The following is a 25,446-nucleotide window of genomic DNA, read 5'->3' on the forward strand; positions in this document are numbered from 1 at the left end:
TATAGGCGTTATCGGGTGTTAAATTAAAATAAAAACAAACATATGATGAAGTCAATAAAGAAGTTTGGCAGATATATTTAATATTTTTTAAATAAAAGCCTAAATGAAAAGGTTTACTAAACCAATAAATTACTATTTCTCACTGGCAATTGCTGAACTGCAAGCCTGAAAAGTTGGTAAATACTACTCCATCCGTTTAATTTTAATTGTTACACTTTGACATTTTACACTATTCACAAATTGCACTTTGATCCTCGTTCGTGATTTATACGTAAATAAAAACATAATCATGTGAAATCTTGTTAGATTCCTCTTAGTATGTATTTTATCAATATGTACTTTTTACAATTTTTACAAACACAAAATTAGAGTTTATATCATCAAAGTTTTGCATTGACATTAATGACATGCGTGAAAAATGTAAGTGTAACAATTAAAAAAAAACCGGAGGGAGTAAATAATTACCCAGCGATTAATTTAACCAAATCATAGATGTAAATAGTCCATACAAAAACTGAACCATTGCAAACAATACCAGAAGATCAAATAAATCCAAGTAAACCACCAGCTTCACTTGTCTAATAAATTTTCAGCTTTGTGACAACATGCACTGTTTTGGAACTGAGACTCAGATATTCGCTTAGCATCACAATATTGCATCATAAGCAAACTCTAATACTACTGAGTACTGATCAGTCATCTGTCATCGGCTTCTTGCCTTCTACTCCAACAACACGAGAGCGTAAACACGGTGTTTCTATTCCATTGAACACCATACATAAATGTGTCTGTAATATAGGAACAAATATGGAATGTCCATATATTGCATGAAACAACAAACAAGTGCACCACTTGCTCATGAATGCAACTACTTATCTCTTAGGGGTCATGCCAGGCCTTGGGTAGTAAGTATTCCCTAATAATCGGAGGGCAATAATTGGTTCGTCATGGTTGGATTACAATACATGTGGTTTAAGGGGTGCTACTGTTGCAACATCTATGATCTATGTAAGATGTTGATGGGATTGCAAGAAGTCGAAGCTAGTCCAGGGAATTGATAAGATCTTTAAAATTGAAAACCAGCCAGTCAGCTTTCGCAGCAACACCATCTCTAAGTTGAACTCCAGCATAGCAGATGAAAAAGTCGGCACCCCCAGGTTGACGAGCCTACAGTCACACCAAACCCATGTCATATTTACTCCGATGCTGAAGTACAAAATCTAAAAGAAAGATATACCACGAAAAGGAAACAGTATTATATATGCCAAAAAAAGAAACAGCATCGTCTCTCCGTAAATCCGAAGTCATACATGATGTAGAAATCTTTTAGTGAAAGATGATAAACCAACTCGCTTTGTCATCATATGCTGGTTATGGAGATGATGGAACAACTGTAAAAAACTTACCTTTTCTCATATTTAATAACCTACTTGGCTCTTTCAGTTCAAAGTTCTTCTGCAATTGTTACTATCTTATGGGATAATTAATTGCTAATCTAAGGCACAAGTCTTAAAGATTTAAAATGCATTGTTACCTCAAGATCCGTTGCCCCGTCACCGATCATGCCTAATGTTTTGTACCCAAAAGCCTGAAAAGGGACACAGATAGTGTTTCATAAGATATTCTTTGCAAACTAAAATCATTGTATAAAAGAAAAATTAAACAAACCTCTCGTATCTGTTGTACTGCAACAGGTTTCCCTCCACTCCTTGATGTAGGTTCATTTTCATCGAACCCTAGAAACTCTCCCGAGTCTCCGAAGAGCAATTGATTGGCAAATATGTTTTTGAGTGGAATTTCAAGGATCGATGCAACAGGCTTCAAGACGAGAACGTTAGAGTTATATTTTGAACAAACTGGAAATACATGAGTACATGACCAGAACTTCAATGCATAAAAAATAGTTAAGCTTTCAGTTTTAATACTGAAAGTAGCAACTCTCATTGGTGATAAGAGTTCATCAATTACTTAATGCTTATAACCAGAGATAACAATAACAACTAACAAGTAAACTGGTGAACTAGTAAATGACATACATTTATCATCTGACGGAAGCCTCCAGATACAAGATAAACATCAACGTTCCTAGCCTTAAGCTTCTTCACGAGCTCTGCTATTCCTGGAGAAAGTCTGTATATCAATAAGCTCAATTGGTTAATTATTTTATCTATGAAATTTATAAGCAGGCCTTTTGTATTAATAAGCTCGACTGGTTAATTATTTCATCTATGAAATTTATAAGCATGATTTTATTAACAATGGAGTGCACGGTGCAGAACAATTCCAAGCTGAATTAGAGGAAAAGAACAAGAGGGGAAAATCTATTCAGTGAAACCTTACATGAATTGGCAAGAAAAATTAAGCTGCTGAATTTATCTATTTATGAAAGTATCCATCATCTCCATTTTCCTTGTTCAAGGCTAAGATAAACCATCATCAATAAGAGATATTCCTATTCTTCTAAGTGTGAAAGAAAAGGGAAAAACCCAAGAAAGATAGCTACATCTACAATGGCAGAGAATTTGTTTGTGAAAAAAAAACAAGACCTACAGAAGGATAAACAATAATGAAAATTATAAAGGGAAATATACCATTTTATTATACATAAAGGTCATGAATATATGTCATGAGAATTTTGGAAATATAAAAGTTTCTATTCGTCATCTATATAAGATCATGAATTTCAGGTAATTATGTTACTTTTGACTCATTAAGTTACAGAGTTGAACATGCAGAGACTCAGAAGAAAAACTGAATACTCGATCTAGTATTCTACGACACCAAAGGAAAGTAGGAAAAAGGAAGTAAGTCGTTTATGCATCTAAAGTCACAGAATAGAGAAATTTAGTGGAACACTGATATTATCGCCAACATCACTCAACTATGAATTTAAAAAAGCAACTTCCGTCAAATGCATTGCTAGGTTTGAAGCCAACAATTCTATGTAGCTTGCAGTATGATCAGTTGACCCCTTATAAATTATGATACATGGTCTCCATGATTCACCTAAAATAATGCAGGATACTAAATATTCCAACACAGACAAGTACAGTTGGACATGCTGCACAGTTGCACCAAAGTCCTTGTAAGACTGCAAGTTAGGTGACCATCGAGACGTTGACCACACAGAAATATATTTAACAAGTGGGTAAATGATAAATCAAATTAAGCTAAGAGGATGAAGTTTTAGAGTTCTTTGACATGGAGCATTTAGATGATCTGTAAATGTAAGACATCATAGGAACCTGCTTTGTTAAATTTATTCGATCCATAAGTTATTGTCAGCTCACCGTGGAGGCCTCTTCTCTAGGTAATCCTGGAGTTCGGAAAGAGATGGGTTTATTAAGGATAGCCTAGCAGCCAGTGCCTCTTGAAAGGTAACTGTACCATTCATTGCTCTGCAAGAAAAATACAATACTTTTTTAAAAATGCAAAAAACTGATATCAGCATCTAGATCACAAATTAGGCACGGAGGATACTTCACAGCATAAGAGGAAACTCAACCTTGATGTCCACTCTGCAACTGCTTTTCCAGCTCCACAAAATTCGGCAAATTCATCAATACCTTCATCTACGCACACAGTGCTATCAACATCAAAGCAAACAGCATCTACATTTCTCCACAAGTTGAGCATTTCTGCAGATAAATGACAGAAATGTCAATCACACAGAGTAATCATGACAACTATTACAACAATAAAAATGGATATATGGAGTAGTAAGTTAAGCAAAATAGAATGATGAGCCAAAAAAAAGTGAGGTCAATTCTTATGCATCAAGCATAAAATGTACTATATGCATAATAATGTCCTAGAGGTCTTAGGCATGCCTGTATAAACAAGATTATGATAAAACATTAAAGGCTTCCTTATTAACAGAAGAAAAACAAATCACCATAGTGGTGTATATGACATTATGACTCTTCCACTAAGGCTTCTTGGAATGAATTGTAGTTCTTTTTGGACAAACTCCAGTGAATTCAAGCCTCAAGTTGATCAACAAACAAGCCCAGGTAGCATGACAGAAAGAAATAATCCATCAACAAACAGATTTTACCTCCACTAATAGGAAACAAATGGTTCTTTTTGAAACAAAGGATATTTTCGTACAGAAAAAAAGAGGTATAGCTTATGTTTATAAGCATATCTTTTTTCAGTCAGCTATACTAGTGCACTAATATGTCAATCAGATACAAGAATTCACAGACTCTTTCACCAGCAATAGTTACCTTTTAAAAACTAAACACCAAATGGTTGTCCAAGTAGTGCCCAATGAATAGTTAGTTAACTAGTCAAGGGAAAATGAGGGAAAGAGAATTAACTGCAAACTCTACTAAGTATACTCTACTCCCAGCAACAAAAAGAGGTTCCTAATGAAATTCTCAGCATACAGTAACCTTTGGATGGCAGTGTGTTGTCAAAGCGGTCTGTGGTTGAAGCTTCAAGTGGCTGGATTGAAGCAGTAACTGAGTTTGTCAATTTGGAGTTGTTCATCATCCCAAATACACTCCGGTGTAGCTTTTGGATTGATCTTGGGCCGGTGGCTGCTGTGAGTAAAGAGTGATTACATTGCTTTACATGACAAACAGGAACATTCACAATATGTGCACTCATCAAGGCTTCCATGACTTTTATCTGTAGAAGATTCACAATAGTTTTAAAAACACGCTCGTCATATATATAACAATCAGAATAAAGGCAGAAAAGCATAGATCTTAAATCACATATGTTAGGGCTCTATAGATGATATGTGTTAGGAATAGGATTGTTATTCCTAATCCGTGATGAAGTACAACTCTCTACTTAGGATGTATAAATATATTTTGTTGATGAATGAGAAAGGTGACTGAAATTGAACCTAATTTAACAACATATTTCCATGGACTAAAATCTAACATACAATACTCCTTTTCTGAAAGGAGAAGATCCTGCAAAATCAGCAAATGCAATCTAAAAAGACTATCAAACAAGGTATATCAAGAAAGAGTTATTGAAATATGGCTTCCAGTCACCTATAAGTTCAGAGTAATTTTTCCTACCACGCCAAGGTTTCATAATTGTTAGCAAAGAGCTTATTTGGCACCATTCGTTCCATGGAGAATATACTACCAAGTTAGCTTACCACATGTTGTGCTCTATAGAGGTTCATGGGTAAAAAGGGAGTTCTCAAACTAGAGTCACAGGAATTGGATGAGGTTGCAGGTCTGAGATGTCTTGCCTGAAATTCGTCAATTCTGCTAGAAATTGTGCTGGCTACTGATAATCTAATATTAGTATAAGAAGTGTCTTTCAAACTTTGATATGAGTTGCAGAGTTTGTGCTTTGTGTTGCATTGCAGAGCTTGATATAGTTGCTGAAAGAATATGAGTTGAAGAAGACTTGGAGGAAATGTTAGAGTGGCTAAGAAGGGCATGTGGACTTCCATAATGTGTAGTGAAAAACAAAGAAACTTATACAACATTTGCTACCTCAGACACAATCATTAATAGTACAAGGCCAATAAAATGTTTTATTTTATCGAGTTTAGTGCCTCAGGTCGCAATTTTAGTCATTTCTTGAAGATCATGACAACCAACAAATTAAAATTCTCTTCTTGGATACCCAGATACTCCAAAAGTTGAATCTTGAAAGAATGAGAAAAAAGCAGTTCAAAAACAAAAAAATTCCTTTTGCAAAACTACTACTTCCTCCGTTTCTTTTTACTCGCTACACTTTCCATTATGGAAAGTTTCACATTACTTGCTACACTTCTTTTTTGGGCAATAAACTCTCTCTATCTCTCTCCTCCCACAGGGGTCCCTTTTCTTTTTACTCTCTACCTCTCTCTTTTCCAAAAATTGCCTAGGAGTCCGTGAAATGAGAAGTGTAGCGCGTAAAAAGAAATGGAGGATGTAATTCATTCCCTCATTACCCATACAAAGTACTGGTATTATTTCTGCAAAAGGAAGTGCTAATCAGGCCAGTCCCTGAGCCAGGGCAAGAGGGGCGGCCGCCCTGGGCCCGGGGATGACAGGTCATTCATTTACTGATTTCCAGCCACAACACTTGAAAAATTAATCTCATGAAATTAAACAAGAACAAGTGAACACAAATATGCGCATCTACAAATTGTAACATAAATTTTCTTATCATTTACTTCCATGAAACAAAGATGAGATAAGAAGTTAAACCAGAAACTCAGTCATAAGTTTATAACATATAAATTATCACTAAAAACATGAGATCGATAGCATGTATGAGAAACAAAAAATAAGTTGAATTCATGAAACAAATAGTATAAAACCAATCGCATGAATAGTCACATGAAGTAGATCTCAAAAATCGCAATTCCACACCAAAATCCGCAACAAAACAAGTAGATTCATCTAAGGAACAAAACAAGAACCTGGAATGAGCTTCTGCAATTCGAGCTTTGCGTATGACATATGAGAGGTTCCAGATTCCAGAGGTTCTAAAGGAATTCAATTTGCTTATGAGTTGGGCACCGGCACCGTCACCGTCACCGTCGCCGTCACCGTGAGCCTTTTTGGAGTGTTACTCGCATATAGGCTATATATTACCTATGTAGTTTAAGACTATCTGCGACTAATGCGAGTAAGGAATAGAGAAAGTAAATACTAAATACTGTATAAAAATACAATGTATTTAGAGCGTTATTAAAAAAATTTAGGGCGTCAAATAGTAGAACTCATTTTTTTTATGCACAACACCCGAAAATGTAATATAAATTGACGAGTTTATCTCTATTATATAAGCAAAGTGATGAGCTACGGTGTCGTCTTGTAAAATTACTGTTCTACCCTTTACTTATTAAAAAAATGCTAACTATAAAATATTCAATTCTTTCTTGATCTATATTTATGTGTAATAACTAATAAGAAAACTTAAGATTGTTTAGTTTATAATAAGATATAATGTACACATAAAATATTTTCCAAAATAATATGCTTAAAAGAGATATTTTTGATTGAACATGAAACTAATCTAACTAAAGCAATTTCAAACATTTTTTTTTTTGGCAATTCAAAGTTTTTATTGAAAACCAAAAAAGTGGTTAAGAGTCAAATATACAAACCCCTCATAAACAACAATAAGCTGAAGCAAGGGGAGCACAAACACAAAAAAAAACTCTTAGCACTAGGAGACTAACAGCATCCTATCTTCATCCTTACATCTTGCAGCAACTTTAAAGATGATATCTTTACTGACTCTCTCAGGGGGTTGAAGCATGTTGTTGAAAACCTTTTGGTTTCTCTGCATCCAAATCAAATAAACTGCTTCTGTAAACATCATTACATAAATCCGAGCTCTTCTGGAATTACAATGAGCCTTCCTGCAGACTTCTTGAATCTCATAGGAGAAGCTTAATCCTCTTCTATGAATGTTAATAGCTCTTAATGTTTGGCTCCACACTGAATTGGTATAGGAACAACCAAAGAATAGGTGTTTTACGGATTCATTTTCAGAGTTACACAACTTGCACACAGGATTGCACTGAATATTCCACTTCAGAATTCTATCTGTTGTAGCTAGCCTTTGATGAGCTGCAAGCCAGAGGATGAAAATACTACGAGGTGAAGCTTTGTTATTTTTAATCACCCTTCTCCAAGGAACTCTCCCATGATCTGATTTCAAACTCAAATAAGCTTTATGAATGCTGAAAGCATCATTAACCACCATTGAATGCCAACCTCCAAGGTCCATCACTTTTTCTCTAGTTGCCATTACTTTTTTCAGAATCCATGAAATATTGTTGCTTATAGCAACAGTATCAGGAGTTTGCCTTTTAATATAATAAGCATGAATCCACTGCACCCATAATTTCTCTTTTTTAAAAGAGATAGCCCAAAGCAATTTCATAAGAGCTGCTATGTTCCATAGTTTCATGTCCACCAGATTCCAACCCCCTTCATTTTTAGTTTTAAACATAGTCTCCCAAGCTACTGGAGCTTTTTTTGTAGGACCAACAGCCCCTGTCCAAAGAAACCTCATGCAGACACCTTCAACTGCCTTGATTAATTTTTTGGGGAGAGGAAAGATATGACCCTAATAGTTTTGCATGCTGCTCAGAATAGACCTAACAAGCTGCAGTCTACCTGCATAAGATAATAAGTTTGCAATCCATCCTTGAGCCCTTTCAATTATCTTCTCCACAAGTGGCTTGCATTGACTATAGATGAGCTTTTTTGAGGTCAGTGGGACCCCTAGATACTTGAATGGCAACTGCCCCAGAGGCATATGAATAAGCTCAGCTAAGGCATTCTTTTCCTCATCAGCAACACCTGCTAGGTAGATATTACTTTTTTCAACACTAGCTTCAAGCCCTGAGGCTGTAGAGAACTTCTTAAAAGCATTCATGACCTTTGTGATGGAACTATGGTCAGCTCTAGCAAATAAAAGCAGATCATCTGCAAACATCATATGAGTGAGCTTTATTTTTTCACATCTAGGATGAAAGTTGAAGTCTGGAATATGATGTAGCTCCTCCAAACATCTACTCAGATATTCCATGCTAAGGGCAAATAAGAAAGGGGAAAGTGGATCCCCTTGTCTCACTCCCTTCTTAGCAGGAAAAGGCATAGCAGGTATTCCATTTAACAAAATAGAATAACTAACCCCTCTCACACAAGCCATAGTCCAATTGATGAAAGGAAGGGGGAAACCCAACTCAGTTAACATTTGTTCAAGAAAGTACCATTCCATTGAGTCATAAGCTTTCTTAATATCAACCTTTATTACACATCTGGGAGACAAATGCTTCCTACTATAACCCTTGATCAGTTCAGTAGCAAGTAGGATATTGTCAGCAATGTGTCTTCCAGGGATGAAGCCTGATTGAGCTGGATTCACCACTTCATTAATTACTTTACCCAGCCTTTGTGTTAAAATCTTGGAAATGATTTTATACACAACTGTGCAACAGGCAATTGGCCTGTAATCTTTAGCCTGAGTGACATTGGTCTTCTTTGGAATCAAAGTTATCACTGTAGTGTTAACTGGCCAGTAAATATAATCTCTTTGAAAGAATTCCTGTACAACAAGATACACATCCTCTTTTATGAAATACCAACATTTCATGAAGAAGAGAGAATTAAACCCATCAATTCCAGGAGCTTTCCCATCATCAATACTATGCAAGGCTTTATCAATTTCATCATTGGAGACCCTTGCAATAAGGCTATCATAAGCCTGTCTACTCAGCTTATTACCTTTTCTCATCATTGGAATATCAATTCCAATAACCTCATTCCTACTGGTGCCCAATAGACTCTTGAAAAAACCAACAATTTCTTCCTGAATATCAGCTGGCTTTGTGAGGTTTTCCCCTTGATCATTCTGAATCTGAGCTATCTTATTCTTTGCCTTCCTTGTTTTGATGGCAGCAAAGAAGAATTTTGTGTTAGCATCTCCCTGACTCAACCAATTAATTCTAGCTTTTTGCCTGAGGATACTTTCTTCAATGTTGGACCAATATCTAAGTTGCTCTTCATAGTTCTTCTCATCTTGCTGAACTGAAGTATTAGAGTGAATGTCAGCTTGACTTTGCACTTCAGATAGCTTCCTTCTCAGATCTTCAATTCTGATGTAGGCATGGGCTTGAGGCTTATGAAGCTGCTTCAGAGCATGCTTCACTTTTTTCAACTTTAGCCAGATACTCTTCATTTTAAACTCATCATTCACACTACACCAAGCTTCCTTAACAACTTCTTCAAAGTTGTCATGATCACAAAGGCTATTCAAGAATCTAAAAGGTCTCCCCCCTATAACTGTTTGCCCATCCATATTAAAAACTAGAGGACTATGGTCAGAAACACCATTAGCTCTATAATGAACCACCACATCAGTGAATTTGTCTATCCAATCAACATTTACAAGAGCTTTGTCAATTCTACTTGCAATTCGAGTCTGCCCTTCCCCTTTGTTATTCCAAGAATAGAATACTCCTGTACTTGGAGCTTCTAGCAAGCTAGCATCATTCATGAAACTTTCAAAATCCTTAGTTTCAGCTTCACTAACTGGATTCCCATTAATTCTATCATTTGAGTGTAAAACAGCATTAAAGTTCCTATTATCATCATAGGGCTACTGTTGTTATTCATCACTTCCAATAAACCCTTCCATAACTCTCTCCTATCATTTATAGTGTGTAGCCCATACACCACTATAATTAGGAACTCCATATTGCCTTCAAGGTTAGAGATCTTACAAGATATCAATTGCTCAGCTTGTTTAATTATCTGCACTTTAACTTCACCAGGTTTCCAACCAAATTCTTCCTCTAGGTGAGAAAGAATAGTTACACACCAAGTCCACTCATCTCCAATTTTTTTTTGATTTTAGCAGCATTATGGGCTCGTACTCTTGTTTCAAGCAGCCCACACACAGTAACCTTCTCCAACTTCAGAAAATGTTTAATTTCCTTTATTTTGTAGGGATCATTCATCCCCTTGACATTCCAAGTTGTGACATTCATTAAGACAGATAAGGGTTTGGCCCCTTAGCGCCCCCAGGTTTGCCTGAGTCTTTCCCACTTTGCTGAACATAATTCACAGCCTTTACTGTCTGAGCTTGCTTACCTTTATCTTTTGTTTTCCTGGTAACAATCTTCCAGACTTCTTCTTCTTCTTCAGGGTCCTTATTCTGCATAGGAGAAGCAACAGGGGTAACAAGAGCTTCTGACCTTAGATCTACCACAATGACAGGTTCACTAGGAGTACTAGGATCTACTGTCAAGGTGGGATCACCAGGTTGTGAAGTGAGTTTTTCTTGCTCCTCTCTTTGCTTTGGCACCCATTTTTGCACCATTTGTTTCTTCACCACACCCTGCTTTTCACAATTATGACCAACTTTCTGGCATTTCTTCAATAGGGAGGAATCCAGTCATAACTTACCTTTTGGCTAAACACATTACCATTAGGATCAGCTATTTTAACTTTCTTTGGCATAGGTTTAGTCACATCCATTTCTATTAGAATTCTAGCATATGAGACCCTGAGAGTTTTTGATGTACATTCATCAGCATACAAAGGAACCCCTAGCAAACTTCCAATTCTGCTTAAAGAATTTTCACCCCAACAGTTCAGAGGAAGATTGTCTAGTTTTACCCAAATATGTATCACTTTTAGAACTTCAGATTGAAAATTAAAAGTAGATGACCATGGCTTAACTATCATTGGCTTCCCATAGAACATATGAGGCCCTGAGTACAGTATTGTATCTCTACTCTCCCTAGATTGCAACTTCACAACAAAGTAGCCCTCATCATGTTTAAACATAGTCACATCATCAGCTAGTTGCCATTGAGCTTTCAGATAGGATTTTACAGCAGTTAAAGTAGGGTTTTGACCTACTATGTATACAATCAGTGATTTATTCCATACTTCATTCATTTTTTTATCTCTTGTTGCTCAAGTTTAGCAATAGGACACCCATCTACTATGGCTGGAGCTAGGAATTTTAGACCCATACCTTTGCTGGATATTCGACTCTGAGTAAAGATTTTCCATTGGTCTGCTGAGCTTTTAGTGCCTCCAACATCATCCTTAGCATTCTCGCTTTCAGTCACCATTGTTGCTTGAACAGAACTTGCAAGAGGAGTTACTGTTACATTGGATTTCTCCTGAACTACCTCCTTCCTCAACTCTAAGGCTACATTATCTTCCTCACTATCTTTCCCGGAAGCCGGCGAGCTACTTGCCGGCGCTGATGCTTTCTTCTTCCTCCCCATTAGGCGCCTAAGCGCACGATAGCTTAAACCCTTATCGTGCACCTAGAGGTTTTAGAGAGAGGTTTTGGTACCCAGGTTTTCTATTAGGAGTTAAACGAATTTCAAACAATTAAAAAGTAAGGACTTATACATTAACATAAATCTGCATATGAGACTAGTAATAGCTTATTGTACATCGATGATCTGTTAGAATTCTAAATATTATCATATAAATAGAATTATTATTCCTAGCCTGTTCTCTCCATCTTATTTTCAATTCAGTTACAATCAGTTGGATTCATGCTCCGTTTGGTAGTGTGTAAAATATTTTCCATGAAAATTAGTTTTCCTTTTCCTTTCATTTTCCGTTGTTTGTTATGCTAAGGGGTGTAATTCCTGTAGGTGGTTATCTAATCCTTTAGGCTTTTTTAAAGAATTGTGAAGGAAAACCCATTGTGACGGCTCCATGAGTTGGTTTGTTACTGAGTTTGGTGAATCTGACGGGGCGTTTGGTATGAGGGATTGGGAGTTTAGGGATTAGAGGATGGGATTGGGAATGGGAGTTAGAAGGTGGGAATTCTTAATATATCCCAATCCTTGTTTGTATGTTAGTGGATTATGTTGGGAATATTATTATCCCATGTTTGGTATGAGGTACTTAAGTAGGGAATATATTGCTAAATTACAAATTTACCATTTTAATGAAGGATAGCAAAGAAGAGCAAACAATATTGGTGAAGTATATTTTAATGAAGGTAAATTCGTCTTTTAACATAACTAGAATAATCCCCCTTCTTAATACCTGCCCCTCCCCTGTCTTATTTTGGTGGGATAAGAGGGGTTTAATCCCATTCCCCTTCACATGGGAATTTAGATATCCCTCAAACAAACATGGGATATCTACCATGGGATATAATATCCCATTCCACCCCCTAATCCCCCTAAACAACACCCCTGAGGGTATTATAAAAGGACATCCCAATGACCCATTTGCTCCAGGTAAGGTTAAATAGTTAGAGTAAAAAGAGAGACAATATAAATCAGATTGATGCATAAAAGGATAATTTTGGTTCTAGAAATATTTATGACTTTTATCTTATTTTTTACCTTACTTATCTAATCTTAGGCGGATATATGGAGTTGGTAGATGCAATCCTTAGGTGCGTATGCCTTTAACATTGATGATAGTTATTAATTTGCAAACTTCTTATTTTGTCAATTTATTTTATCTGATTCTATTTTCCTCTACTGTTCTTATTAGTTTTTGTTTAGACTAGTGATAATACTCCATACTCAATGTTTGTTTAAGTCTTTCTTATGTTGCAGTTGTTATCAGTTACTAATAAAAAACAATAATATGATGGTTTGGAGATCGTAAAAAGGCGAACTGAACAACGTTTATATAGTTGCAAGGAGTATCAACTTAAAAAAGATGTACGTATCTATAAACTATGCATCATCCTACCCTTTTAAGAGTGGAAAGGTGGTTTATAACAATAATTTACATGTGCATTGGGGAGTTGTTGTTGTTGTTAAAAAAAATTATTTCTAACTTGCTTTTGCTATTAATCTTCACCTTTCAGCTACTTCGCTTTTATGCCTATTATGCAACAAATTACCATGAGACTTTGCCATAAGAGCTTTGGGAGTAGGTTCTTGTTTTCATCATTTAAGTCTTTTTTCTCATGGTTTGCAATAAAACTAAGGTTTTAAACAAAATCTCTTTAGTTTAAGAATGAGCTGGTAGGAAGAGGCAATGGGAGTTTCCTGAAACCATAAATAATGAGCTGTAATGAGTCAATCTAAACTCTAAAGTAATCAATATTTAATTTTTTGGAAAAAAGTACCTATTAAAATCAAAATTTTGTGAAAAACTACCTAATAAAAAAAAGTTGTGAAAAATACTAATAAAATACAAAGTTTGTAAAATACTACCTCCGCCGGTTTTGACTGTTGACTTCCGTTCTCCGGCGTTGACTTCCACGTGACCCTCACGTGACCCACAAATCATCCCCACCTACAGCCACCAAGACACCACCCCCAACCACCAAGACACCACCTCCACTACCCTTAATGCCCCCGAAACACCCTCCCTACCCCAGCCACCACTCCCCCCACACCACCCATTGCGCCACCAAACTCCACCCATTACACCCAAAACCCCACCGCGCCACCCAAATGCCCAAACATTAACCCTCTCCTCCCCACCCGACACCAAAACAGCCAAAAACCACCCTCCCTTCCCGCAACCCCCTCCACTAATTTCGGCACCCCACGAACCTAATCCCCACCCAAAACCGCCAATAACCACAAAAACCAAAAACCCGTTAACCCGTTAAACCCTAGAAAACTGTTTTGGGTTTTATTGGTTATGGTGGTTTTGGTGGGGATTAGGTTCTTATTTACCTCTTCTTTTCTCTTTAAAATTGAAATCTAAACTCTAAAGAATTCTCTTAATTTCAAATTCATTATTTATTTATTTATTTCTTAAACAAAAATAAATCATATAAAAATTATCAATTGTAAGATAGGCAATAAACTTTATGAAGCCGTACCTCCCCATTATTTTCAAGATAGATATTCGGCTAACATCAAAAGAAGTAAATATTAATAAATATGTTAAAAAAATTGCTAATGTAATTGACCATTGTCAATGAAGCAAGAAAGTGATCGATTGAGCAACCCGCAAGAAATTTGGTATTTGAGTGAAATACTGTAAATTGTATGTGGAGCAATTAACTTAAATTCAACATTATTCAACTAATGGAACAAAACAGCTAAATAAATCAATTATTCCAATATATACGACATAAAATAATTTGCAAACATGTAAACAACCCAAAAAAACAAATTACTAGTAATTTAAAAGGAGTAAGTTAGGGAGTTACGGGACGAACTACATATTAACAACAACAAAAAAATTCAACACAACTACACTTCAATAAAACAATAATCCAAAATCGAAAATTCAAGAATTAACCTTGCATATTTTTCTTCACCTGAAAATTATGTTATAGGTTTAGATAATTATAAATTTATAATTATTATACGGAATAGTAGATAATATAAACCAAATAGTCTAAACATAAATATTATATTTAACGATTAATCTCTATTTTTAATATATCTCTCAATCACAGTCGTATAATGTTTTGTTTGGATCGTTTCAATATATCTTATCAAAATATCTAATGGATATCATTTTTACTTGATATGAATTACTATATATTTTTTTTGACAGGAATTACTATATATATTGATAATTAAATTTATACATTGACAAATGTAATGAATAAATTATGCCAAATAATAAAGAACGAGGGAATTAGTTACCAAGCCAATTACAACAATAATATGGGGTGACAAAGTACCATCATGGAAATTTGCAACAAAAATTATCAAATGAATACAATAATTAAGTATCTGTCAAAAAAAAATACAATAATTAAGTGAAACAAGTAAATGTCAATGACATTAGAATAAAATAAATTTAAAAGAGATGAATGGAGTTATAATGGTTATATAGTGAAATTATAAGGGAAAATCAAATAAATGCCAAGTAAAAAGACACAAGGGTAGGTTGCCCCACTCACTTAGATAGTCTAAAACTGGCAGACTAAATTGAGCTAGTTCATTGTATCAAATTTACCAGTATAAAAATTCCAAATATTTTGATACAGTTATGCTTCCAACACACAAACTAGTGATTCCAAGAAGTTGCATAATTCAAAAATCAGTAATCTCACCCACTGCTCTACTCACTGCCACTAGTTGCTAATTTATTCAACTAACTATAAAAAAAAAATTAAATAATAAAATCACAATTTCAAATAGATTATAGTAAAATATGAGTCAACAATCAACACATAGTGCCCTAACCACTGTGTTTAATATTGGTGTGATAATTATATTCATTTAATGTCTTAAGAATCTCATCCAAGGGTTTTCCACTTAAATTAGTTAACTGTAATTAAATGGGACACTTGTTTCTTCCCCTGTTTTAATGATTTTAGACTAGACTAGTAGAGTAATAAAGTTGTTGTTTACTAGTTAGTAGTTATCTTAACTAGAGTTCAGGACTTATTTATTAAAATTCTACCTTCCATTCCAAAAAAAAAAATTAACATTCTACCTTTCTACACCACAATTCTACATTAGTACATTAAAATTACATCCACAGAAATTAGAAACTAAACATGACAGATCAATCATTTCAATTTCCAATAATTTTAATTTTTTTTTTTAAAAAAAACAAATCGAACCTGCCGAGAGAACTCGAGCCCGAGACAGTGGCAGAAGGCAACACCATAGCAGGAGTAGTAGCCGAGCCGAAAGAGTTGTTGATCTGAAAGAGACGACAAAGGCTGACAGAGGAGAGGAATGATAAGTGACATTTATGTCACTTTTAGGAGTAGTTTTTACATTGTTTTTATAGTTATTTTCATATATTTCTACCTATTTTAGCCTTTATTTCTTATTTTCACATTTTGTAGCTTAATTTGTTTATTTAGTGATTTTTGTTAGTTTTTAGTTCTTCATTTCGTAGTTTATTTCTTTCCTTTGTTTTATAAATTTTATAGATTATTTAGTTTTCGTATTAATTTTCTATTTTATTCCCTTTAGTCACTCTTATTTTCTTGTCTTGTGCTTTATCTTTATGTGTGTAGGTGAATGTTTGCGAAACTAGAATAATGGATTTTGTCAAGTTAAGTTCAATAGCTTAGCACAACTCTTAACCTTCACCACATCTCCACCTATCCTACACCACACCACCACACCACCACAAGCCACCATACATATTCCCTAATTAACCCAAAACACCATAGCACCACCATCACCATCCCCATCCTCAACCTCACCAAACACCATAAAACCACGACACAAATCTGTTCCAAAACAAAGGGGAGCGGGCGCTCCTCTGTACAACGGAGCGGACGCTCCATTCAAACTCAACGAAAACAGAAAAGTTCCAGAATGTTTTGAGCGACCCATGAGCGACCTAGGAGCGGGCGTTCCAGACGTTGTACGGAATTAATGATCTTAAACGACTGAGATTTATTTTGAGATCCAAAGGTGCGATGTTGACGGAGATGCAAATCAGATGACCATTATTTGTTGAGCGACAATATTAATGGACGGTGATGATTGATGGATGATGATGATGCGTCGATGTCGCTAATGATGCAGAGAACAGAGGAGCTGCACCGAAGAGGACGAGAGCCGAAAAGGAGATGAATAGATGATGGTCTGATGGTTTTAGGGGGATTTAAAACTTTTTTTTTTTTTTGAGGGGAAAGAGATGTGCATTAATCAAGGGACAAAGTGTCCATCAGTACATAAGGAGCCACATCCCTAGGACAATGGTTCTCCCAACACTGCTCCAAACCAAACGGCACAACTCTAGCAAGGTGATGAGCAACAGCATTCCCATCCCTTTTAACATGATTAAAACTAATAGCATTAAAGCACACACTCAAATAGAATACATCTCCCATAATAGCATCTAAATCAGAATAAAACAAAGCGGCCTTGGAAAGCCTTGAAATAACCACAAGAGCATCCGATTCCACCATCACATTTGGTAGTCCACGAGCTTTTGCCATTCGAACCGCAAATAAAATAGCCTTGCACTCCGCAATATCGGGAGGCCAGTAGGCTCGTTGTCGTCTCACTGCCGCAAATAACACCTGCCCACACGTATTTCGAGCCACCGTTGCCACGCTAACCCACCCATTTCCTTCAATGTGAGCATCGGTATTAAGCTTGATAACTCCCTCCGGAGGCGCACACCAATGGCTGCTGCTCACAGGCCTCACGCAAGCCGGTTGACCATAGATCCGAGTAGTATACTCGTTGTGGTCGTCGACCTGTCGACTCACCCGCTGGCTAATAATAGGTAGCGGTTGACAAATATTTTCAAACACAAACCTGTTACGCTCAGCCCATATATTCCATGCCAAGAAACATCCCTTCTGAACAATCTTTTTATCCAACGCATTCCACCGCTCCAGCATTTCACACCCACCCTCCTAAAACTTTTTATTTCATTTCCTTTTTCCTTTATTTCTTTTTCCCCTTTTTAATTCATTTTCTCTTTATTTCCTTTTCCCTTCTTTTTAATCTTTTTCTTCTTCATTTTGATTTGGCTGTACAGCCTGTACTTCACGTTTTTACATACATTTCCTTTCATCTTTTACTTTCCTTTTTCCATTATTTTTTTATCTTCACTTTTTATATTTTCTTTCCTTCTATTAGGAGTAGTATAAATACCCATTTTATCATATTTTTGAGAGAGTTTTGATGATTAGCCTAGTTTTAATATCCATCACTCTTAGTTTTAGAGTTTTTAGGGTTTTAAGGAGGTTTAGCCTCCATAGATTAGTTTAGGAAGAAAAGGGAGAAAACTCAAAGAAAGATGGAAGATTGTAGATTCAAGGGTGACATTTGTATCGAAATTTTCAACCATTAATCAATGAGCATTTCTTACTCTTTCTCCTCTTTTATTGTTTTATTTTCATTGTTTTTCCTAGATTAGTTGTTCTTGATTAGTTTAATTATTTATGATTTATTTTATTTAGTTTAATGTTAGATTAATGATTATTATCATGTTATTAAAGTTTAATTTCTCTAAATTCCTCATTTTTGTATTTATGGAGTAGTTTGTTGGTTAGGGTTTGGGTGAAAACCCAACCTGATTGAATTGGGCATTTGAGATTGGATTTAGAGATTTGTGTGATTAAATTATTGCTTGTTTAGCTCTTCTAATCTATGTTGCATTCTCTTTGATCACTTGAATGTCGTATTAGATGGAGTTGATTGATTTAGGTTGGCATGAGAGTGTGACCTATTGATTTCTATTATTGACTTGGGTTACTTTGAACCTCGGTATATGTTAGTAATGGATGAGAGTCCTTATTTGATGTCTTTGAGGATTTCTCCGCCTATGAGAGTAGGATGGGAGTTGTGTGTTGGGTCAATAGCTAATTCAAGTAGTGTTCATGTATTATCTCTATGTTTGATATTCTTATGCCTATTTCATGATTAGTTGGTGTTTAATCCCATCTCCTAACTTTAGTTATCTTTGATATTTAGCTTTTTCGTAGTTTTAGTTGGTTATTGACAATTTCCGACTTGATTCCGGCCTAGCTTATTGTTTTATCAATACATTTTGGTGTTCCTTAGTCCCTGTGGATTTCGACCCTTACTTATCACTTTACCTAGTTTAGTGATTTAGTTAGGTTTTGTTTGATTTTAGGAGGCTAATAACGACCTATTTTTTTTCCTAATGTCAAGGAAGAACCGATATACTTAGGGTTTGCAATTGTGAATGACAAAAAAATAAAAAATAAATAAAACAAAGGGCTGGGTTTCGAGCCCCTGACTTGGGTTTCAACTAGTTGGACGCGCGCTAGTATACAAAGTTTATGCACAAATTTTAATAGGAGTACAAGTATTTATTCCTTTTCTGATTTTTTATTTACAATTTTTTATTTATTAAAAAAAAAAACTATCTGTTTTTTTTTCGGTTCTAGTATGGTTCAGCTGAACCCATACTAAAAATGCCACTGTCGCCTGCCTGAAGGAGAGGAGATTCAAAGGTCTTCAGGAGAGAATGAGAAATAAGAGTGTTTTTTTTAGTTTACTGTATGCTAACATGTACCTGTTCTAATGCACGGGTTTTTAACTTGTTATAGGTGATGAAAATCTGTTTTTAAAAATAGTGTTGATGTAAAAATAACATAAGAATAATGTTTTTTAAACACAAATTACGGGAAAAGAAATAGCATCACAGTTTTTTTTTTCGAGCAAATCCCGGTTTCTCTTCTGAAACTTACTAATATTATAATTTTTTTTTTGCTTACTCATCATCATTTTCCTCCTTCCCTCCTTCCTCCTCCTTTCCTCCTTCCCTCATCTGTAATGGCTGAACCTTCACCATCATCTTCTTCGTCGTTCTCTATCTTCTTCCTCCTCCTTCACGATTCTGACGACTTTGTCATCGAATTAAACAAAAAACCCTAACAAAATTGGAGAAATAATGGCATGGTTAACCCCATAAGGTAGGATTTATCTTCCTTTTCCATTAATGATGTTTGTGAGTGTCAATCTCTCCATTGAAGCCACTGATTTCTCCATTGAAGTCTTAGAATGCCATTGATGGAGGTGAGAGAATGGAGGAAGAAAACCCATTGTCATTGATGGAGGTGAGACCGTGAGAGAATGGAGGAAGAAGACCCAGCTGCCATTGATGGAGTTGAGAGAATAGAGGAAGAAGAAGAGCAATTTACAATATTAGCCCCAGTTATTACTTATTACATGAAATGACACAAATACCCGGCCCTCATGAGAAACATGTTATGCTTATCATGAAGAGAAACATGAATTTACCCTTTCTTTACTCCGTATTTTTTTTTAAAAAAGCATCACTTTATTTCTATGTGGTTAATATAATAATATATAAAATGTTAAAACATTAAAAAGGCCACAATCTTGCCATAAAGGCAAGGAAGGGCTCCTAGCTGCGGTATATTTACCTTTTGTCAAAAAAAAGAAACATTGAAAAGGAATGAATAGATAGTTTAATTTTGTGGATGTCTTATTCTAAGTAATAATATTTCCCTTTCCATCTCACTTGAGGTACCCCACCCACTCTTATTTTCCTATTCTATCTTTTGGAGAATATTATATAAACGACAGCCAATATGTCACAATAAATCATTTATTGTATCTTTCTTATTCGGATTTCATGGTCCTGCCCGATCTGCTAGAAAAATGGTTGAAGTTGAAGGCAAGACTAAAAGTACAATTTTAATTTACTTGTTAGCCCAATATTTGGGCATGAGATTACATATTAACTCAATCGTAAGGCTCCTTGTGACCCGTTTTTTCAGTCACCTTCAATATCAAGTGAAAGTTGTGAAAAAATCAGGAGAACTCAACTCACAAACTATAACAATAATATCTTGATAATGCTCCGCCAAACAACGTAGGGTTCCATTAAAAGATGATGAAATATTAAGCGAGTGATGTATAATTGATATCATATGGTAGATATATTTACATCACCTTAAGTAATTACACCTTCAAGCACCATAAATAAATATATTGTTGGGAATTCGTTGACACCAAATTGTTGCAGCAAGACTTCAATTTTAATCAAGGTATCTTGTATGTCCATTCTATATAACACAATGGCAAAATATTCCTTTATTAATTTTATATCAGAACCCAAAATATATGTATTTTATGCGTTGTGGTGCTTTGTTTAATATGGTTGTTCAATTACAAGTTTTTTAGATATTGAAAATGTGTAGTTTGTACTTTTTTTAATTGTTTTTTCAACATAAATATTATGCTGCAGATTTTTCATTTGAATGGCTAATATAGTTTTATACTACCTCCGTTAGTTTTTATCTGCAACAACAACTATAAAGGGATGTTAAAATTATGTGAAACAAGTTACAAACTATCCTTATTTAGTAAAAAAAATTCAATAAAAAGATCAAAGTACCCTTATCATAAAACTTAAACCAACAATTAGTATACTCATCCAACATTAATCAAATTTCTAATCTAACTTAATCTCCTTGCTAATTTCACCAAGAAAATCAGATTTTTCCATTCATTCTATATCCTCCTTCAACCTCAACCACTTTCATCAACACCAATTTCATTTTCTCTCTCCTCCTTCAACTTCAACCATTTTTATCAACACCAATTTCATTTTCTCTCTCCTCCTTCAACCTCAACTTCTTGCATCAACATAAATTTCATCCTCCTAAATCAATTACTCATATTTGAGAAAGAATTTCTATAAAAACAATAAATTGAAGAAGATTTAAGATACGAAAAAGGAAAGAACAAAGAATATAACTTCGGTGGTTTTGGGTCGGAGTTAAGGTGGGTTTTGGTTGGTAATAGTGTAACCCTAAGGTTATTCTTGTAATTGTGTATTATTACTCGTTTATATATATATGAGTGCCAGGGCTCCCTAATTGGGTAGAGCCTCCTATTATTAATTTTTCATATGGTATCAAGAGCCAACAAATTTTTCTAAAAATCCTAACCCTAATTTTTTTTACGTTCTCCTTTACGTGCTTGATTCAATATGTTTTCCATCGGTGTCAACCATTGATGTACCTAGCAGCGTTTCACAGCCTTCTATGGTTCCTATTTGTACAGTTGTGCCTTCTCAAGTCACAACATCAATCGTTGCTTCTCTTCCTACCGTATCTGGTTTTTCCATATCAACAAATGGTTTACACAATTTGGCTTCAAGCTATCTTTTGTGCCTCCTTTTTCTTGGACTCCTACTCATCCATTACCTCGTAGATTATTCACTGATTCAGTCTATGAGGCGGGACAGTCCAGCTCCGGTGTGAGTCCACTAGTAGAAAAAAGCATTTGGGCTGCGGTTCAAAATTGTATATGGGTTGCGGTTCAAACCAAACCGCAACCCAAAATATTCAAAAAAAAAAATGTAATTGGGCGGCGGTTCAATTGGGCTGCGGTTCAAACTGCCGCCCATATCTAACGTAGGATATGGGCGGCGGTTTGAACCGCCGCCCAATCAAACCGCCGCCCAATTGGAAATGAAATGTTAGGTTTTTTTTTCCTCTCTTTCTCGATTTCAATTCAATTATCCTCATCCACGATTTTGCTCTAAAAAAAAACCCAAATTTTCTTCCCTCCCAAATTTCATACCCAAACCCTCCCACATTTCGACGGCCCAAATCACTCCCGTCGGCGGTCGTGGGGCTTGTGGTCGTTGCTGCTGCTGCTGTAATTGACGCCAGCGAAGGACGTTGCTGCTGGTGAAATTGTTCAGAAGTAGGTCGTGGAAAGCAGGCAACCCTTTATATCTGAAGAAAGTGAATTTTGGTGGTTCGAAATTGTGAGTTCGGGTTTACCAATTGAATTGTTGGAACGAAATTGTTGTATGTATGCTTGAATTTGTTCGAAAATGAAGTACATTTATTTGCTTGAAATTGTTCGAAAATGCTGTGTATTTGGTTGAAATGGGTCGAAATTGTTGTGAATTTGTGTGAAATTGTTCGAATTTGAAGTACATTAATTAAATTGAAGTACATTAATTTGCTTGAAATTTTTGGTTGAAATTGTTAAAAAATGCAGATTATGATGATTTGATATTGTTGGTAGTAGTTTATTTGGTTGTTATAAACACAAATTCGAAGTAATTTCTTGTAAATCTGTGGTTTGGTTTATGTTTTTATGTATTGTTTTGTGCATTTAATTTAATAATATAAATAATTCGAAGTAATTCTGGGGTTGTTGTTGATAATTTGAGGGCTTATCTTCAGATTGTGTATTTTATTTAGAGTTTGGTTGGAATCTTATTTTGATTTGGAGAAGATTTTTGTTAGCAGATTGATTTGTGAAATTGCAATATCTAGACTATTAGTTTTCCTTAAACCATTACTTGGTGAGTAGTTCTCATAGAGTTTCTAATCTATGGAGGCCAAAACAGTCACTAGATTGTGGATTTATCACTTGTGCCGGACAAGAAATATTCAACGTTGTCCAATCTGATATTCTTCCTCCATTGTCTTTGTTAAGTGATGAAAAAAGCAACTGCAACCTACTTGTCTCACTTATGAGTTGATAAAAATTTTAATCCATTAAGCGGCGTGAATAAGACGTTTATGTAGCAAATATAGTATTGCTAACTGACAGGCTAAAGTCATATCACCCAATCAAAAGTAATAACCTAAATCTCTAACTAAAGTAGATAGGGAAGTAGGGTCGAATCCACAGAGAAACGAGTCTTTTTACTCTAATCAATAAGTGTAATCTAAACTATCAACAAGAAATAGAGAAACGAGTCTCTATTTTTTTTGTTCTGAATAAGTTTAGAGTAGTTCATAATATTTTATTAAAATAATGCAAAGCAAATTAATTAAAAAGAACATACCTTTAATCCATAATTTTTTTTGATAAAATTTTGATATTATCTAATATAAATTTCAATTATTTTTTATCACTTTATTTCGGTCCAGGTTAAATTTTTCCGCCTTTGGTCTTTCGATGGTTGTAACTTTATTTGAAATTTCTTTATTAATCATTTAATTGTGCATCTTTTCAAATTTTTTTTTGGGTTTTCTGATTGACATATTAACTGATCAAGTACTTACCTCCTTATCTTAACGTCTCTTTCAAAAATTTCGGACCAAAAAATTGTTTATTTTTTGGTCTAGACCGAAAAATAAAACGTTCAAAAAACTTGGATTTAATTAGGGTCCTAATATGTAGGCTCGCCCTTGGGCCTCCAAAATCTCAGAAACGGGGCTGGTGCTAATACAAGATTAATGATCAATATCGAGCAAACTAAATCATCCTAAACTTCTTCTCCAAATGAACACGAACACCTCGAAAATCGAAAGTTATGCATGTTAATTTTCATAAGTTGTTTCATAAATAACAAACAGAAATCAGGGTTACAGCAATAAACTTTAAAATAGCACAATAATCTTGTTACTAAATCAACCTAATGTTGGAGAAAATGAAATACAGGACCTTCGTGACTTCCCTCCACCTTCCTTCCAAAAAATTTTGTAAAGTTTTGTTTTTCATTTTCGAATTATAGCATTTAAATATAAACACATTACTAGAGAACAATCTCAATCACCATAATCACAAATCTCAATCCACAAATCACAACAAATTCAAGAATTTATAAACTTCTATTTTACATCATCAAACTTTAATAAACTCAGACTTCTGAAAACAAGCACGAGCGCAGATTCAAAGGGGTGCAAATCTAATTGTAAATTCACAATATTAAGAGAAAATGGAACCCTGATTACACAATTTCATTGTGCATAAGATATATTGATATGGGTATTACAGTATACGATTAAACATATTGGATCAGACAAATGAAATACAAAAAGCACCCAACTTTCTGTCAAACAGAAACGAATAAATTGAGAATTTTCCAGCTAAAGAGATGGGGAAATAGAGAGAGATAAATATACCAGTAAAAGCAAAGAAATTGTGAAAGTGGAAAAATATCAATAGACACCAAATGCTGCATGAGAATAGAGAGGTAAGAAACACAACTGCACAAGTATGTAGTACTACTATGTTACTTAGAAAGAAGGCTTTTAGTTTGGTATTGGCCAATAATTTCAGCTAGCAACTCATTAATTTTACCTTCTTTCTTTTTCTATACGTTTTTGTACTTTCTTAAGCATTACTCATGAGAAAAATGATAAACCTCGAAGTTTTGGTGTTTTTGGAGTATCAAAGTAATTGTAAGTTAGTACCAAATCATAGTAAAGTTGATATTAATGTAATTACTTTGATACTAATGTGATATTACTAAAGTGACACTTAGTACCAAAATACATTTTGATATCAACTTGACCGCACTTTGGTAGGTACCATCTTTTATATAACTTTGGTACATGCAGCTTATAAAATTACCAACAAAGCCCTCGTTGAAGTCCACAACAATGAAACGTCTATCCAAACTCACTGGAAATCTATATGTTAGATGTTCACATTAGTGTGGACCCCACCAATCTCCTAAAAGTTTTTTTTAGTTCCCCGATAGAAGATCAAAACCTTCATAGTGTTGTCGGGAGTACCTAAAACTAGATGCCCCCTCTAATATTTATTGCATATTTTACATTTTGCTTATTTGAGCAGAATATGTGACAAATGTGCAAAAAAATGTGTTTAAGAGCATATAGTTTTAGATGCTTTTGAAAGCACCT

The 25,446-nt window shown here is 35.0% G+C and overlaps 2 protein-coding genes across 3 annotated transcripts; both read right to left on the minus strand.

The window, feature by feature from the left end:
* Positions 1-547: 547 nt before the first annotated feature.
* Positions 548-24,765, minus strand: LOC104902030 (phosphoserine phosphatase, chloroplastic). Of its 2 annotated transcripts, none has more exons than XM_057391142.1 (8): positions 24,703-24,765; positions 4,398-4,635; positions 3,506-3,638; positions 3,291-3,398; positions 2,037-2,130; positions 1,669-1,818; positions 1,535-1,588; positions 548-1,167 (listed from the first exon to the last, which is right to left on the minus strand). In XM_057391142.1, the coding sequence occupies exons 2-8, from the start codon at positions 4,624-4,626 to the stop codon at positions 1,042-1,044; spliced, it is 894 nt and encodes a 297-aa protein (XP_057247125.1). In that variant the 5' UTR covers positions 4,627-4,635; positions 24,703-24,765; the 3' UTR covers positions 548-1,041. The 2 variants fall into 2 exon arrangements, with proteins under 2 accessions (XP_057247125.1, XP_010687987.2); XM_010689685.4 differs by lacking the exon at positions 24,703-24,765 and adding an exon at positions 6,386-6,575.
* Positions 17,014-17,721, minus strand: LOC104902454 (uncharacterized). The gene has a single exon (XM_010690244.2). It carries the CDS (start codon positions 17,719-17,721, stop codon positions 17,014-17,016), a length of 708 nt encoding a protein of 235 aa, XP_010688546.2.
* Positions 24,766-25,446: the final 681 nt, after the last annotated feature.

Source organism: Beta vulgaris, chromosome 8 (assembly GCF_026745355.1).
Source record: "Beta vulgaris subsp. vulgaris cultivar EL10 chromosome 8, EL10.2, whole genome shotgun sequence".
Classification (NCBI taxonomy): domain Eukaryota; kingdom Viridiplantae; phylum Streptophyta; class Magnoliopsida; order Caryophyllales; family Amaranthaceae; genus Beta; species Beta vulgaris.

Excerpts from the sequence above, each read along its gene's own strand:
- LOC104902454 (XM_010690244.2), bottom strand. The coding sequence starts at position 17,721 with ATGCTGGAGCGGTGGAATGCGTTGGATAAAAAGATTGTTCAGAAGGGA.
- LOC104902030 (XM_057391142.1), bottom strand. The coding sequence starts at position 4,626 with ATGGAAGCCTTGATGAGTGCACATATTGTGAATGTTCCTGTTTGTCAT. Across the intron at positions 3,399-3,505 it reads GTTGCAGAGTGGACATCAAG|AGCAATGAATGGTACAGTTA; the intron begins GTTGAGTTTCCT and ends TTTTTCTTGCAG. Across the intron at positions 1,819-2,036 it reads GCTTCCGTCAGATGATAAAT|CCTGTTGCATCGATCCTTGA; the intron begins GTATGTCATTTA and ends CTCGTCTTGAAG.